The 16,193-nt window shown below is 36.6% G+C and overlaps 2 protein-coding genes across 2 annotated transcripts; one reads left to right on the forward strand and one right to left on the reverse strand.

Annotated features, from left to right (window-relative positions):
• Positions 1–347: 347 nt before the first annotated feature.
• LOC131155582 (pectinesterase inhibitor 4-like) lies at positions 348–1,429 on the forward strand. Its single transcript, XM_058108807.1, has one exon. It carries the CDS (start codon positions 482–484, stop codon positions 1,067–1,069), a length of 588 nt encoding a protein of 195 aa, XP_057964790.1. The 5' UTR covers positions 348–481; the 3' UTR covers positions 1,070–1,429.
• Positions 1,422–4,401, reverse strand: LOC131155581 (probable pectinesterase/pectinesterase inhibitor 41). The gene is made up of 2 exons (XM_058108806.1): positions 3,364–4,401; positions 1,422–2,361 (listed from the first exon to the last, which is right to left on the reverse strand). Exons 1-2 carry the CDS (start codon positions 4,367–4,369, stop codon positions 1,670–1,672), a joined length of 1,698 nt encoding a protein of 565 aa, XP_057964789.1. The 5' UTR covers positions 4,370–4,401; the 3' UTR covers positions 1,422–1,669.
• Positions 4,402–16,193: the final 11,792 nt, after the last annotated feature.

The following is a 16,193-nucleotide window of genomic DNA, read 5'->3' on the forward strand; positions in this document are numbered from 1 at the left end:
AAGTTGAGTACCGGACACTTGCTTCTACTACCTGTGAACTTACATGGTTCAAAACTTTTTAAAATGATCATAGTGTACGGCATTCTCAATCTATATTCTTATATTGTGACAACCAAACGACTCTTCACATTGACATAAACGAAAAATAAATCACCTAAAAAATATATTGTTTGTGACCCATACATAACAAAGAAATGGCAACCATCTAATTATGTACCAAAAAATACGGAACAATAAAAAACTGAAAGACCGCGCAAGTTATGTTATTTGAATGGCAAAGCGAATTTTCCTCTCATTGATGGCCACTATTAAACTCAACCGTCCTCCAAGCACACCTTCACCTTGTAGCCTTGAGCAATCAAAAATTGACATCGACTCCATTCCATCTTCAAGCATTCCCCCAAAGCAAGCCCCCCTTCTTAATTAGTATTCACGGGACAACACATTTAGCAAGAACAAGAAAAAATTAAAGAAAGAAAGAATGAAATCAATATTCCTACTCTTGCCTCTCACCTTCTTCCTAGCCCTCCACCCTAACCTCGCCGTCGCAGTCGAATTCGATGCCAGCGACACCGTCACGGCCACTGCCAACGGAGCCTACGCCCCCGCCGATGCCACCAGCCTAATCGTGAAAGCCTGCGAGCACTCCGTCGATAAGGAACTCTGCCACCGGACTCTGGAGACCCACCCCAACGGCAACCACGCAGACCTTACCAGCCTCGCCACCATCGCGCTCAAGCACGCCGTAGAAAATGCCTCCAATGCGCTTATTCGAATCAACAAGTTGCTGAACGAGACTGGTTTGGACCCCGTGGTGGATCAGTGCCTCCAGGACTGCCTGGAGCATTACTTGGACGCCGTCGACCAGCTCGACGGCTCCATCGCCGCCCTCGCTTCCAAGGCCCACCACGACGTTAAGACGTGGGTTAAGGCCGCCATCGCCGACGCCGACTCCTGCGACGCGGCCTTCCACGAACAGGGTTCCGAGACGCTAGTCCTCGCTCATACCAACAGAGTCTTCCGCAAGTTGTGCAACAATGTCCTGGCCATCACCAATCAGCTGGGTTGAAATTGACCTGAAGCCCTGCAACTTCTAATTTTAATCAGACTCTCAATTGCTTGATTTTATTTTGCTTCTTTTGGGTTTTGGATTCTTCTAGCTCTGAGTCATTCCCCACTTTGTCTCAATCCTGTAATGGGCTTTGTTTTATATATATATATATTCTCATGTAGCGAGACGATGATTGTCATCCAAACTCATAAAATGTAATAGAATTTGATTAATATTGCAACAAGGTAACTCAGCATTTTGATTCTTTCTCCCCCTCCCTTTTTGAAATGACCTCAAAATGAAAATGGGATCGCATACACCATCTGAATCATTGATGGACCCAAGGAGATGAGAAAACAATGAGAAATCTCCAATACCTCCTCTGTTTTATTTGGGGAATTAAATGTATCGACATTTTTGTCAATTAATACATCAATTAATATTCAAATCTGTCCCAAATTTCGCAGCGGGAAAGATTGAGAATCATCTGCCACAACTTCTATTAAACAATTACAAGAATCAAATAAAAGAACAGGAAGTAAATGAAATCAACCCCAAATATATATATATATATATATATATATATATATATATATATATATATATATGCAAGATTAATCACACAAAGCCGCTAAAATAAGGCACCCCTGTTTCCGGCAACCAACTATCCACGAGCAGGAACCCCGACGCGGTGAAATTGGCAGCCTCGGTGGCGTTAATCCGGTGATATCCAAGCCACGTGACCCTGTTCGCCGTCGCGGAGCCGGGTCCAGAGTTATTAAACTCGGCATAATACGATGTGTTCAAAGCAAAATCCCCAGACCAAATGCTCCACCCCGACGGATCAATCAATCTATCCATGAAAGATTGCATATACACCGTCCTGGAATACTCCTTCCACGGTCTCCCGAGATAATTCTTGAAGGTAGCATTGGAGGAAGCCAGATCTGGGGCCGCTTTAATGGTACAACCGTGGATGGAGATGCCCGAGTTCTGGTTCGGGTCATGCCGGCCCTGGGCGGTGATGGCGTTGAACTGGCCGGTCATCGGCAGCCGGGGATATATGTTGCAGTTTTGGAAGACGGCGGCGGCGTTGCCGAAGATGAAATCTACGGTGCCGTAGATGTCACATTCTCTGTAGAACTGCCGGAGAGAATGGGTGTATAAGGTGTCTTGGTATGCTTCGAAGCTGCAGCTGTAGAATGTGGATAGATCGGCTCCGCTCCGGAGCGCCACCGCCTGGTGCTTTGCCGCGCCGGCTGTGTTTCGGATAGTCAAGTTCACCCCCACAAACCCCATTCCTTGCAATGCTGCAATGTCGATGCACAACTTGTTAAGATTAATTTGAATTACAATTTGGTTAGATAATAAAATCAGATATTTATCTCTAAAAGCAATGATTGTGTACTTGACATTGCTAAATATTTTTGGGTTTGAGCTTTGCAGTGCTCGTAATAATGGCGATTGCCATCTCTCTCATACAACTTTGAGGATTTATGTTAGGATATTTTATCTCCTTCAAAACAGTGTCATTTTAATTTTTTAAAATTATTTTTCTTTACTTTCGGTGTTTTTTAAAAGTACCCAATCGTTCAAAAAAATTCATAAAATCAAAATTTCACAAATGATGTAAATCTTGAATATTTATTAGAATTTTGGTTCATCCACAAATGACAAACTAATTCTACTGCTTGCAAAAATAGCATGAAACTCATTTTATCAAGAATTATTTATTGTTGGCCCTCTAAATTTTCAGATGAGATGAAAAGAAATATGAAATGAAAAATGCTCTCAAAATATAATCTTTGTCCAAATCTAGAATTGTGGGTTATATTTTTAAAAATATTTTTTTAAAAAAACTGAAATTTATGACATAATATATATATATATATATATATTTGAACCATAAAAATTTAGAATATAAACTTCATTTTGTTCTCTAGCATTAATAAATCATTTTCATAAGTATATAATGGATGAGTATTATTTATCTATGATTAATGTAGCTCAATATGAATCTGTATTATCCTGAGTTTAATAACAAAAATTTATCTCATCTTCTCTAATGTCATCACAAGTATTTTTTATTTTTCATAAAATAAGAGTGAAAAATGCTCACTCACAAGCTTTTCATTTATATTCCTAATTAACTTTTATATTTTTTTTTTTTTCTACAGCAATGACTTGAAATTTGTTTTTATATGCTTTTTCAATGAAGAAGACTTGAAATTTGTTTTTATATGCTTTTTTAGTTATTATTTTTTTTATTATTAAAAAACAGAATTCAGTCAATTGAGTTTTGTCTTAATTACCAAATGTAGCAGAATTGAACGTAGTCCACCCGTCCACCACGCTTCGATTCCCGGTTATCACCGTCTGATTAATGCCGTCGCCGATCATCATCACGTACCTCTTGTTCTTCGCGATCGTCACGTACTCCTCGTAAACCCCTGCGGTGACGTAAATCACGAAGTACCCAGCGGCACCATCAGTGTTATTGGGAGCGGCGGCCACCGCGTTGCTAATGGTCGTGTAGTTCCCCGTCCCGTCCTGACTCACCACCACCATGTCGCTCACCATAATCCGATCCGCGTCGCCGCCGGTCTGCAGCAGTCTCCTCCCCACCACTTTCAGTGGCAGCCGGTCGTTGAGAAAGGCGGCGGCGGCGGGGTGCTTCCTCTTCGGCGCCCACGCCCCCTTCTTCTTCCTCGGAACCCAGCCCTTGGTGAACAGAGCCAGAGACACGCTGTACAACTTAGTGCCGTTAGCGAGTGGGGTCCACAGCCCATTCTTCAGACTCCATGAATTCGCCGTGGACTGGATACCGTCTATGCAGGTTTGCTGGTTGGTTAAAATGGCGGTGAGGAGGGTTTGGACGTCATCGGCCTGCAGGGTGGGGAGAGTTCTGGAAGCGGTGGTGGTTACGGTTCTGAAGGAGCTGCTGAGAAAGTCTATGTTGAGTTCGGCGAGGAAGCGGCAGTCTTCCAGGGCGCGCACGGCGGTGATGGAGAGAGAGGAGCGGTGTCTGAGGTAGTTGTTGACTTCGCGGAGGAATTTGCGGGCTGTGGCGAGGGAGCGGCGGACGGAGTAGCGGCCGAAGTCGTAGACGTTAGCGGAGTCGTTGTGGGGGAGGACGGTTCTGCAGAAGGAGGGGTAAGGGGTGGACTTGCAAATGGCTTCTCGGGAAATGGGGCTGGTTAAGGATGGGACTGCGTCTGCCAGGGACGGAGAGGAGAAGGAGAGAAGGGAGAAAGCAGAAATGGTGAAGAGGAAGAAGAAGAAGGATGAGAAGACGAGGTTAGATTTGGAATTAGCCATGTTGAGGGAGAGAGATGATATGAAGTGTGGGTGTTGGAAGATTTGGTTTGGGGTTTAGGGTATTTATGGTGTGGGAGTGGAGGGGGTACCAGTGTAAACGTACTGTTTGCTATGTGTGTTTGGATGATGGGATGATAGGTGGGGAATTTTGTCTGATAGGGCTTTGGAGAGGTTTAAGGTCAACTTGAATGACTATGAAAAACGCGTACGTGGAAGTTCTAACTTTCAAAGTACTTGCAGTCGCCATGGGTAAGTGGTGCCAAGCTGTTTGGCTTTGGTCTTTTTTTTTGTGGAAAAGATAAGGTTTTGGTCTTTTATGTGTTAATTGTTTACCAGAAAGAACTACAGGTGTATTCATATGTTCCTCCTAGACCTCAATTGGTGCTTATTGGGCATCTTTTTGGTTCTTTACTTCTTTAATTGGTTCTTCTTTCAAGCAAGGATTTTTTATTTTTTATTTTTGGTGGTGGTGGTGGTGGGGGTAAGATAATTGCTCTTAACAAGCTAAGATTGTTGGTTAAAAGAGTATCAACTAGATTAATTTGTAAAAATATGAAGATGACTTTGTGCTAAGCTCACCGACTTAATTATTTTTACATAAATATTGGCAAATGGGTGCTAGAAATGTATAAGATAGAAATATAATTGAAATAGAATTGAAATAAACCAATTAGTGATTGAGATTTGAGAAATATTTGAGGAATCCTTCCTCCATATATAAGAAATAAATTATGAAATTCTTTAATAAAATGTTGTAATTATTGTAGAGCATAGAAAATGAATTTTTTAGCCTTCTTTTTGGCTCCTCCCACTATAAAACCAACCTCTCTCTCTCTCTCTCTCTCTCTCTCTCTCTCTCTCCATGCAAAGATGATTCAACTATCTCTTTAACCGACATCCCTAAGCTAATCAATTCATTTTCTAAATCATATGTATAACACTATACGTGCATCTTCCGAAAGATCTTCAAATTTCATTTAACTCATTATGACGAAATTTTCAAGATTACTCATGAAATTCTAGAAGAAATCAAAGACCTAGAAAAATCACAATGCAGCTCCAATATATATGTTGTAAATTTCTATGAGTGGAGATGAAGGTTTAGAGTTTTTCCTTACTTTAATTTTCATTTTTCTTTGCGCGTGAAAGGAGATGAGATAAAAAATGCATTAAGTGTAAATTAGGGCTCGCTATTCACTTGAATGAATTTAATTTGATGTTCAACATTTCCTCTCTCCTGCTATAATGTGGGAGGAGCCATGAAAAATAAGACTCTAGTTTCAGATGGGTTTAAACATTTTTTTTTTTTTGAGGGTTCTCATGATTTTACTAAAGTATTACTAAGTGAGACACGACAAGGAAGCATTTCACTGGAGCCTGAAGGTTTCGTTTCCTAAATGGGATGATTCTCCTATTTCTTTCGAAAATCTTTGATTATACCCTTTCTAAAGTTTATAATAATAAACTACTTAGATGCGTCTTACATTAGAGATTCTATGTTGATATTGTTGTAAGAGAAACAATTTGAGTAAGAAAATCAATGCAAGTGGTTAATTGCTTGGCTAAACATCAATTTAGCGAGAAGTAAGCAAAGATAGTCAAGTCAGATCATAATCAAATCATACAAAGACTAAAACAAGTTAGGTTAGTTAAGTGAGTGGTCAAGAGTACTGAGGACAAGTAGATTCAATTGAGACCATATATTACCTCAACATTCTTATATATGGTAAATAAAATATCTTATACTCTTTAAATCGACTTATAGCACCATGGACAAAGATCCCATATTGCCTTCATGAATTCATTCTGTAGATAATATAACTTATTCATATAAAATCGAATTCCACTTTTAAATCGGTATAGTTGCATGACTTTATCAACTCTACTTGCATACCCATAACGTTTAACTATTCATTTAAATTAAATCATTGACAATATTTTATTATGATAATTTTTATATTTCACTAGTTTGCAAAGATGCAATTTGATGGGTCTCGTTTTACAATGTAAAAGTAAAAACAACTAATCTCGATCTTATCCAATATCTTTCTCCACCTCCTCTCAAAATTAAAAATTGTGATTTTAAATATAAAAATTTTGAATTTAATTAATCTTGGCACTTGCATTTTGAATGCGATGCATGATGTTCCCATGGGGGAAATTGCAAAGTGGTGATTCAAAATCCGATCCACACCAAAATGTTCGGATATATTAATTTTATGAAATTTCTTATCATCATAGGCAACTAATTTGGGAGCAACACAAAAAATATTCATTATTTTTTCTTTAAAAAGGGAATTGCATTGATTGCAAGTTGATGGGGTGAAATTGGAAACCAGCCAAAGCGATTAAGCCCAACTTGATCATTACATATCGTGTTTTGGTAATTAATAATTAGGGTTTTCCAAATTTTATGGGTTGACCAAAGCTCATGCGTTTGGCAGCCAAAGTCAACGACACGGCTCTAACATACCTAGTGTCTTAGTGTAGAAAGAACCTCCGCCCCCCCCCCCCCCCCCCCCGCCCCCCCAAATCGTGATTTAAATACTTATGTTAATGTAATTTTTTATCTTAAGGATTCTTGTCATTTCATTAAATATTTAAATCTTAATTATTAGATGACATGTAGGTCGCACGAACTTTAATTATTTTGATTTAAAAATTAACAATTTGACTCTCATTTCAAATGACGTTATAATTAAATCAAGGAATAACTACAAGTCCTATATGTCGATTAATTAAGGTATTGTAAATAGCTATCTATGTGACGCAAAAATATAAAACTAGTTGTCATAAAAATAAACTGTCGAAGATATGAAATAATATAGACTAATAATAATAATAAATCGATGGATGTTTAAGCCTGGCCGATTTAGAAGGACTTAAAGAATAAAATGTATAATTATTATTTAACACAATCGTAAAAGTTTTCATTGTATAAGGTATTTAAAAAAATTATTGACTAAGTGGATTTTTATATAATTATTCGAAGATGGATACGGGCTTTTTTTTATTTATTTATTTATAAATGCTATTATTGTTGTACTTGGCAGACATGTAATTTTGGCCAAATGTTCAATTTTAGAAAAATTGTAGTTTAATAATAAAAAATTTTTCAATTATACTTTAATAAATTATATAAGTGAATATATATATATATATATATATATATTAAATCATGAAAATTATGCATTTTTATAAAATATATAAATATTAAACATAAGAAAGATACATTTTTTCATAATTTTTTTTATAATTCATATATTTGGTTTATATTATATATTTACTTTAATAAAATATTCAACTATAATTTATATGAAATACATAATTTTATATAAATATATAAATTTATTTTAATGAATTAAATATTACTGTCAATATGTTAATGACTATAAATTTCAATGATAATTTCAGATGTTATTATAAATATAAATAAATTTTAATATATTAATTAAAAATGTAAGAATTATAAATTACATTTTATAAAATTTATATAATTCATCTATTTTTAATGAAATTAATGATATATTATAATTAAATTCTGTATATCTTAAGAATCACCGAGTGATTGCACACCCCTATAATATATATAATATAAAAATTGAAAATTATCCTATGAAATGTTATGAACACGTAGAAAGTTTATAGCGAAGATTATAATGAATAAAAAAATTTACTTTTAGATTTTCGAGGTATTAACTTTTTTGTAATATTTATAGTCAATTTAAAAATAGATGATTGTAAAATGTGCATAATTACTTTAACTCATAACAGATGTTATCCAATAACGTTAACAAATAAGATATACGTAATAAATTTAGGAAGTTATCAAGTACGTATATTGAAAAAAAAAGTTAATTATTACATGCGTCAAAGAATCATTATTATTAATTCTAGATATAATTATAAAGATTTGATTTACTTTATATATTTAAAATATACATGATGAATGAAGCAATAATTAACAATCCATATATGAAATAAATCCCACATTCTTTGAAAGTTGAGAGACAGTTGGTGCTCATTTTACCTATGCAAAATATCTTTTAAGAGCAAAACTACACATGAGGCCTATATGAGGCTCAAGTGAGTATAACACAACTTTATACATAATAGAGATATAAAATGTAGGTCACCGATAAAAGAGGACCGATAAAAGAGGAATACAAAGGAAAAGAAATTTACTTTAGATAAGAAAAGAAAATATCAAATGGAAAGATAGGTTTAGAATTTTTATTCATTAAAGACGAAACGACTTTAGAGTGAAAGTGAAAAATATGAATTTTACAACTTGTAAATAATTAATTAGATGGTAAGAAAAAAAAAAATATATATATATATATATATATATATATGTATCATGTGATAATTTCTTTTTATGATCAAGAATTTGCTATGGTCAGGACCCTTCGAACTCTCACTTCTTACCAAATCAAGGGTAAATTATTCTTGCCCGTCACAGCTAACACCAAATAATTTAAAGATGATTTAATAGAGAGTCGAATTTATAGGACCTTTTGTAGTCCCTTATTTGCCTTTATCATCAAACTACATAATGACATGTATACATTATCTATATATATATATATATATATATATATATATATATTTTGATAATTCAAAGACTCTAGTTATCATTGTAGGTGAAAGTCGTCTGTCCATTGATAATTCATCGACATAATGTTTCAAGGGAGAATTAATCTTAGAATTACCAAAATTACTAGTCGCATTTACCACATATGTAAATATATATAATTTATTTGTTTGATTAGTAAGTAATTAGTAGGAACATTTGAACAAAACAAGCTATGGTTGTGGCGGTGCAAGTGGGGGGAGGCACAGACAACGAGTGAGCTTTCTAGCCAGCTGATCAGAATTCAGACTGCGCAGCCAATAAAGAAATGTAAGCTTACCAACTGCGTAGGCGGCATGGGCTAGATAGATATATAGATGAGTATCCTGTCCGGCAGTGGCTGCAAATTGGAAATCTCTCAGCCCATAATAATTAAAAAGGTGCTTCCTCTGATTCCATGCCGTGTCCTGCCCGCCTACCATATTATATATATATATATATATATATATATGTGTATTGATCAAATATTGAAGTACTTTCCACTAGCATTTATACATATGTTTCCATCTGCCTATACATAAAATTAAGCTGAGATCGATCAAGAGCAGCTTTCATTAGAGAGAGAGAGAGAGTGAGTGAAATTGGACAGTGGTCCATTAATGCATGAATTGCAGTTCGCAATTTGCATGACAAAAAGGGAGAGTCAAAAGTCATGGGAAGCAATTCTAGTAGGCTTGAATTCATACATTATGCAATATTTTATACATAGGTACGTGTAATATGGGTGGAGTGCAGCTAGCTTTGAAATATATGGAGCCCTCTCAAATTCAATAGGCAGCTGGCATTTATGCAGTGGGCGTGGGTGTGTTTGGTGGAGTGGAAAGTACCGTGGGATTAGGCGATCGATGCGGGGTGTGGGCGTGGATGTGGTGGACCTCACACGTTGCTTGCTTTCTTTGATTGTTTCATTCTTTCCGTGGCCTCAACTTGCTGCATGGGGCAAAGGAAAATTAACAATGATAGGGTGCATGGCTTCAATGCACGCAGCCACCATTTTCTTGCAATTCTGCATCTCACCGACAGGCACGCTTGAATGTAGCCCATATATTGGGTAGTGCTATACAGATGTGAAATGTAAAGCCTATTTTTAATAATTTGTGTGCTGAAACTGTCAATATAAGTGGCTTACAATAATTTACAAAGGTAGCTGCACAAGTTTACAAAAGTTGCTATACAAGTCTACAAAGATAACTATACAAATTTACAAAGGTGGTTGCACAAGTTTACAAAGGTGGCAGTCTAAATGCTGCAGAAAGAAGAATTCAACAAAGGTGGACAGTACTCTCTACTATAAATAGAGATGCTTACTAGGAGTTCCAATCATTACAAGCATCTCCAACTCCAGTTTAAAAGAAAGAGAAATCAAGTACTCTCCTAAAAAAGTATTCTTATTGTATCCTGTTGTTTCTAGTGAGATTTGTGTATTCCTAATTCAAAAGAGATGTATCATTATTCTCCTCTTGTAATTAGAGAGAAATTGTATCATTATTTTTGATAGTGGATTCCTTCTACTCTTGTCCGTGATTTTTCACTCGATTTTTTTGGGGGTTTTTCACATAAATCTTAGTGTCAATTCCTTTTTTTTTTTTATTTCTTATTTTAGTTGTGTGATAATGTTCCTACCCATTCAATTTCCTTACAGTGGTATCAGAGCCTTGGGTTACGACCTTTGGGTTGGGGTTACTATTCATGGTTACTATTCACACGTGTCACCGGATACTTTTACAATATTGTGAACGTATACGAGATTTGTTCAAGTATACAGTTCCATTCATTTACGATATTGTTCACATATATGTTATTGATCACGGTGAAAAAGTGGGAGTCGGTTTAGTGGAGAAGTAGATCTTATCAACTACAAGGGCAGTAGAGTATGAAATTGAGAAGTTCAATAAGGGTAATTTCTCCTTTTGGAAATTAAAGATGAAGGCGGTCCTCAGAAAAGACAATTGCTTGGCGTCAATTGGAGACAAACCAACAAGGATAACTAATGAAAAATGGAACGAGATGGATGACAATGTTGTGGCTAATTTTCATCTAGTATTAGCAGATTCGGTATTATCAAGCATTGCGGAGAAGAAGTCGGAAAAAGAAATTTGGGATGCGCTGACAAAGCTCTGTGAGGTAAAGTCACTTCACAATATGATATTCTTAAAGAGGCGACTCTACACTCTTCGAATGAGTGAGTCCACATTAGTTACGAACCACATCAACAATCTTAATACGTTGTTCTCCCAACTGACGACGTAAGGCCATAAGATTGAGCTAATCGAGCGAGCGGAGCTTCTACTCCAAAATCTGCCAGATTCATATGATCAACTCATCATCAACATTACAAATAATATTCAGTCTAGATAATCTAGTATTTGATGATGTTGCGGTAGCTGTTCTGGAAGAGGAATCTAGGCGCAAAAACAAGGAAGATAGATCGTTTAGTTCTTAACAAGTTGAGGCACTACCGATGACAAAAGGAAGATCAACAGAACGTGGCTCTAGTGGGAGTTACAGTCATGGTAGATCAAAGTCAATGAGTAAGAAGAATTTTAAATGTTACAATTGTGGCAAAAGGAGGCACATATCGAACGATTGTTGGCATAAGTAGAAGAATGCAGGGAAAGCTCAAGAGGAGAACGCTTCTCAAAGATGCGTTGTGAGTACCTCCAGTGATGGCGAAATCCTATACAGTGAAGCAGAAACTATCTCTAAAGGCGGTAAGAAACTCACTGATATATGGATCATGGATTCAGGAGCAACCTGGCACATGACCTCTCGCCGAGACTAGTTCCACTCTTATGAACCTGTTTCAGGCATATCTGTATTCATGGGTAATGATCATGCCTCAGAGATCGATGGTGTCAGTAATATCAAATTGAAGATGTACGATGGTACAATTCGCACTATTCAAGTGGTATGACATATGAAGGACTTGAAGAAAAATTTACTGTCTCTTGGACAGTTAGATGACCTCATCTATAAGACCTTTATTGAAAATGGGATATTGAAGCTTGTCAAAGGCGCGCTTGTATTGATAAAGGCAGAAAAGATCGTGGCAAATATATACACACTGCTGGGAAATACTATACAATAGGGAGACACATCAGTTGCATTAACTTAGGAAGAATCAACGATAATGTGGCATCGCAAACTTGGCCACATGTCTAAACGTGGTATGAAGATTCTTTCAAAATGTAATCTTCGTCTCAGACTCAAATTAGTAAGTTTACGTTCCTGTGAGCACTGTGTTACAAGTAAGCAACATAGATTAAAATTTGAAAGATCTACTACCAGAAGCAAACACATTCTAGACTTGATTCATTCTTATGTATGGGAATCACCAATTCCATCCCTAGGAGCAGCATATTATTTTGTATCATTTATTGATGACTACTCCAGAAGATTATGGGTGTATCTAATCAAGAGGAAGTCAGATGTGTTTCTAGTGTTCAAAGAATTCAAAGCACAAGTGGAACTTTAATTTGGAAAAAGAATCAAGTGTTTAAGGACAAATAATTGAGGAGAACAAAAAGACGACAATTTATTTCATTTTGCAAGCAAGAGGGTATTCAAAGGCAGTTCTGTAGAGACCCAAAAAAACAATAGCAATAAAATAATAAAGGAAAAAAAGAGAGAATAAAGAAAAAGAAAAGAAGGAAAAGGAATTATATTAAGGAGTATCAGCAGGAGTTCATCGACGAACCTAGGGTTCTCGTCAACGAACATCCTTCTAGATCTTGTCGATGAAGTATACGTGTCTCATCGACGAGAAGATACCGAGAGTAGGAAATTCATGCCATTAAGGGTTCATTGACAAACTCATTATCTTGATCAACGAACACCCTTCTACAACTCATCGACGAGTACATGTGTCTCTTCGACAAAGTCACATGGCCAGCAGTCTATATATAGCGAAAAATCAGATTTCTGGCGAGAAACTCATTTTCTCTCTCACTATCTCTCTTTGCCTTCAGTCTCTCCACCTTCTCTCTTCAGATCCGGCTCCGTTTTTCCCTGTTTCGACAATCGAAAGTTACCAAGATGATCTCGAGGAGATTCTCTACAACTTAACCAGAACATATTGCTGATTTAAGATTCTTGGGCACCATCTCAAAATCAGGGCAAGTAAGTTATTTTAGTGTTTATGCAATTATTTGGAATATGTGAACCTAGGAAAGGTGTTAGATGGTAATATATTGAGGTTTGAGTTGTTTAAACCGGGGTTAATATGATTTCAAGGTTTGGATGTAACAACCAGGAAAATAATGATATTTAAATACTAAGAGAGAAAGAAATGAAAAAAAAAAAAGAAGGAGGCAGTAGGCTTCATCAACGAGTACATAAGGAAATTCGTCGACGAATACAGGGATTCGTCGAAGAGAAAATACCAAGAGAGGTTCTAGGGCAGCCTGAATTTCGTCGACGAATACAGGGAGTCGTTGACGAATTTACTGAAGGATTCGTCGACGAATCTGGTAGTATAAATAGTGGAAAACCGAGATATTTTGTCATTTTCAGCGCTCCTCTCTTTCTCCTCTCTCTCTCTCTCTCTCTCTCTCTCTCTCTCTCTCTCTCTCTCTCTCTCTCTCTCTCTCTCCCCTACGACTCTCTCTCTTTTCGATTCTGGGCCAGTTTTACGCCGGATCGACAAACCGAAGTCACCACGACGCTTTTAGGGAAGTTCTCTCCAAATCTGCCGGAGTTGATCGTTGGTGAAAGAGAGTTGAAAATCATCCTTGAGTTGAGGTAAGGATTTTCAAGTCATATGTGGTCTTGCAATAGTTATAGGAAATGATGTATGCATGAAAATACTGAAGTTTAATACTGGGAGTTTTCATGTTCAGGGTATTGGTCAGGAAATCCTACGAGAGTTAGACTAGAATATTCTGGGGGCTTTCTCAGTGGCAAGGTAAGGGGATAAACTAAGCTAGTTCTTTTTGAGAAAATGTATGTGTATATATATATATATATATAGCATTTGGTTCCTGGAAAATAAATATATTTATATATGATAGATGATTTATATTTGGGAAATAATGTTGAATATGATCGTATGTTGAATATGGAAAACTTGTTCAGTGTGGCATGAGTAGAAATGGCTATGAGATACTGTTTTCTGGAAATGTGATTATGATTCGGATTTTTTTTTTATAATGGAAAATCGGCGTATAGGCCGAGATTTTATGGTATGTTTGCCGGCGTACGGGACGTGATTTGCCAGCGTATGGGCTGTGCTATGATATGTTTTCCGGCGTACGGGCCGTGCTATGATGTGATTTGTCAGCGTACGGGCTGTGCTATGATTTGCCAGTGTATAGGCCGAGCTATGATAAAATGTGTAATACCGGCATACAAGCCGATGATTTTCATGATACATATTTATACGCAAAATAATATGATTAATGTGAAAATAAATGATATGAGATATCTATGTATCACAGTTTTAGTATATGTTATATGATATCAGAACCTAGTCGGCTTGGTCTAGGCTAGCACTTGCATGGTGCCGTTGCTATGTGTCCATGGTCTTCGTGATCATGATATTTGTGTTAACGCCACTGTACGGAGTGGTGTGAGATTAGATGGTTGATGTGGTTATTAAGAAGTGTGTGTGATCACCCCTGGTGTATGGACTAGGTCAAGCAGACCCATTGGATTTACAGACTGTATGTTTGACTTGGCAGTGGTCAGCCAACCATTGTCAGGTCCTGCCTTCGGGCCACACAACCCAGTCATGTGGGGGTAATACATGACAATAGCCAGCTAACCTACCAGGAATGTTTTTATGTTATTATTACTATATGAGATGAGATATGTTTATGAAAATGCAATATGTTCTGCCATGATTTGATATGTATATGTGTTCCCAGATTTGACAAAATAGTTACTGGATATGTTCTGTATAGGATATGTATAACACAGTTTACTCATGTTGTCACACACTAGTATTAGTTTATTTCCTTTACTGAGAGTTGTCTCACCCCTGAATTTTATAAACTTTTCAGGAACCCCAGATAGGAGAGCGGGAAAAGCCCTGCTGATCTAGAGCAGTTGCCCGCCCTTTCTGAAGGGTAAGTCTTGTAGGGATGGTTAGGTTTTTTTTTAGGAAATGTCCCCAGATTTTATTTTTGGGATGTATATACTGGATTACAGTGAAAGTAGTGACTCTGGTATTTGTGTAATGAGATGGATGTTTTGTGTTTATAATACTATGATTATATGTTTCCTGCTGCTTAGGCTTCCTTGTTGTGTTCTGATTTATCCCTAGTACCCACGGGTCCAGGTGTACTATGATCTGCTGAGCTGGGAATTATGATATTGATTATAAAAAAAGAAATGAATGAGGCAAATAAGCAGGTCATCACATTGGAGTTCTGAAAGCAGCAGGTGTGATTTAGGGTTTTTCTACAAGTTTATCAGGAAACATGTAAGGGAATAGATTAAGTCGGGTATTTTTAAAAATTTATTTATGAATTAATGTAGTTTTTAGGAATACTAATATTGAACAGAGAAAATAGATTTTATAGCATATTATAGTATAATACAGAGTAGAACTCACTTGTGTGGCATGTGCATAAGTTTAATGGAATTATAGTATGTCCGAATATGTTATATTCATAAAATAAGTATGATTTTACAGTAATTTTTAGAAAGATCATAAACTATACAAAAACTAAGATATTTATAGTATATTAAGATATGACATCCAGCGCAGATGTCGTGTAATGATAGCCGGTGCAGATGCCGTAATTAGTTTTAATATGTTAGTTTATTCAAAAAATATGAAATGGCAGTTTTTATTCAGACATATGTAAAAGTCAGATTTTATTTCATAAATATGAAAATTTTATTTATGAATAGAAGTATATTTTGTGAAATGTATTATATAGTAGCAGAACTTGGATGGTTACGTATGTTATGAGTGCGGTACCATTGCTAGCCAATCAAATCGGAGAGAAGGAATACCCACTATGTGCCGACCCGTTGGAGGTTTGATGGAGAGTAGGATGGGCGGACCAGATTGGTGTATAGCCGACAGTGCAACCACACTATTCAGGAAGTGTGGGTCGGAGGCTGATTAGCCCCGAAGTGTAGGCGGTGAGTAGGATACTCACTGTGTACTAACCCATTAGAGGTTTGACGGAGAGTAGGATGGGCAATTGTGTGTAGTTATGTCATGTTTGACTTAACATGATA

Source organism: Malania oleifera, chromosome 5, assembly GCF_029873635.1.
Source record: "Malania oleifera isolate guangnan ecotype guangnan chromosome 5, ASM2987363v1, whole genome shotgun sequence".
In the NCBI taxonomy this organism is placed as follows: domain Eukaryota; kingdom Viridiplantae; phylum Streptophyta; class Magnoliopsida; order Santalales; family Ximeniaceae; genus Malania; species Malania oleifera.

Coding starts and splice junctions, on each gene's coding strand:
- LOC131155582 (XM_058108807.1), top strand. CDS start 482: ATGAAATCAATATTCCTACTCTTGCCTCTCACCTTCTTCCTAGCCCTC.
- LOC131155581 (XM_058108806.1), bottom strand. CDS start 4,369: ATGGCTAATTCCAAATCTAACCTCGTCTTCTCATCCTTCTTCTTCTTC. Junction 2,362..3,363: donor GTTCAATTCTGCTACATTTG/GTAATTAAGACA, acceptor TCGACATTGCAG/CATTGCAAGGAATGGGGTTT.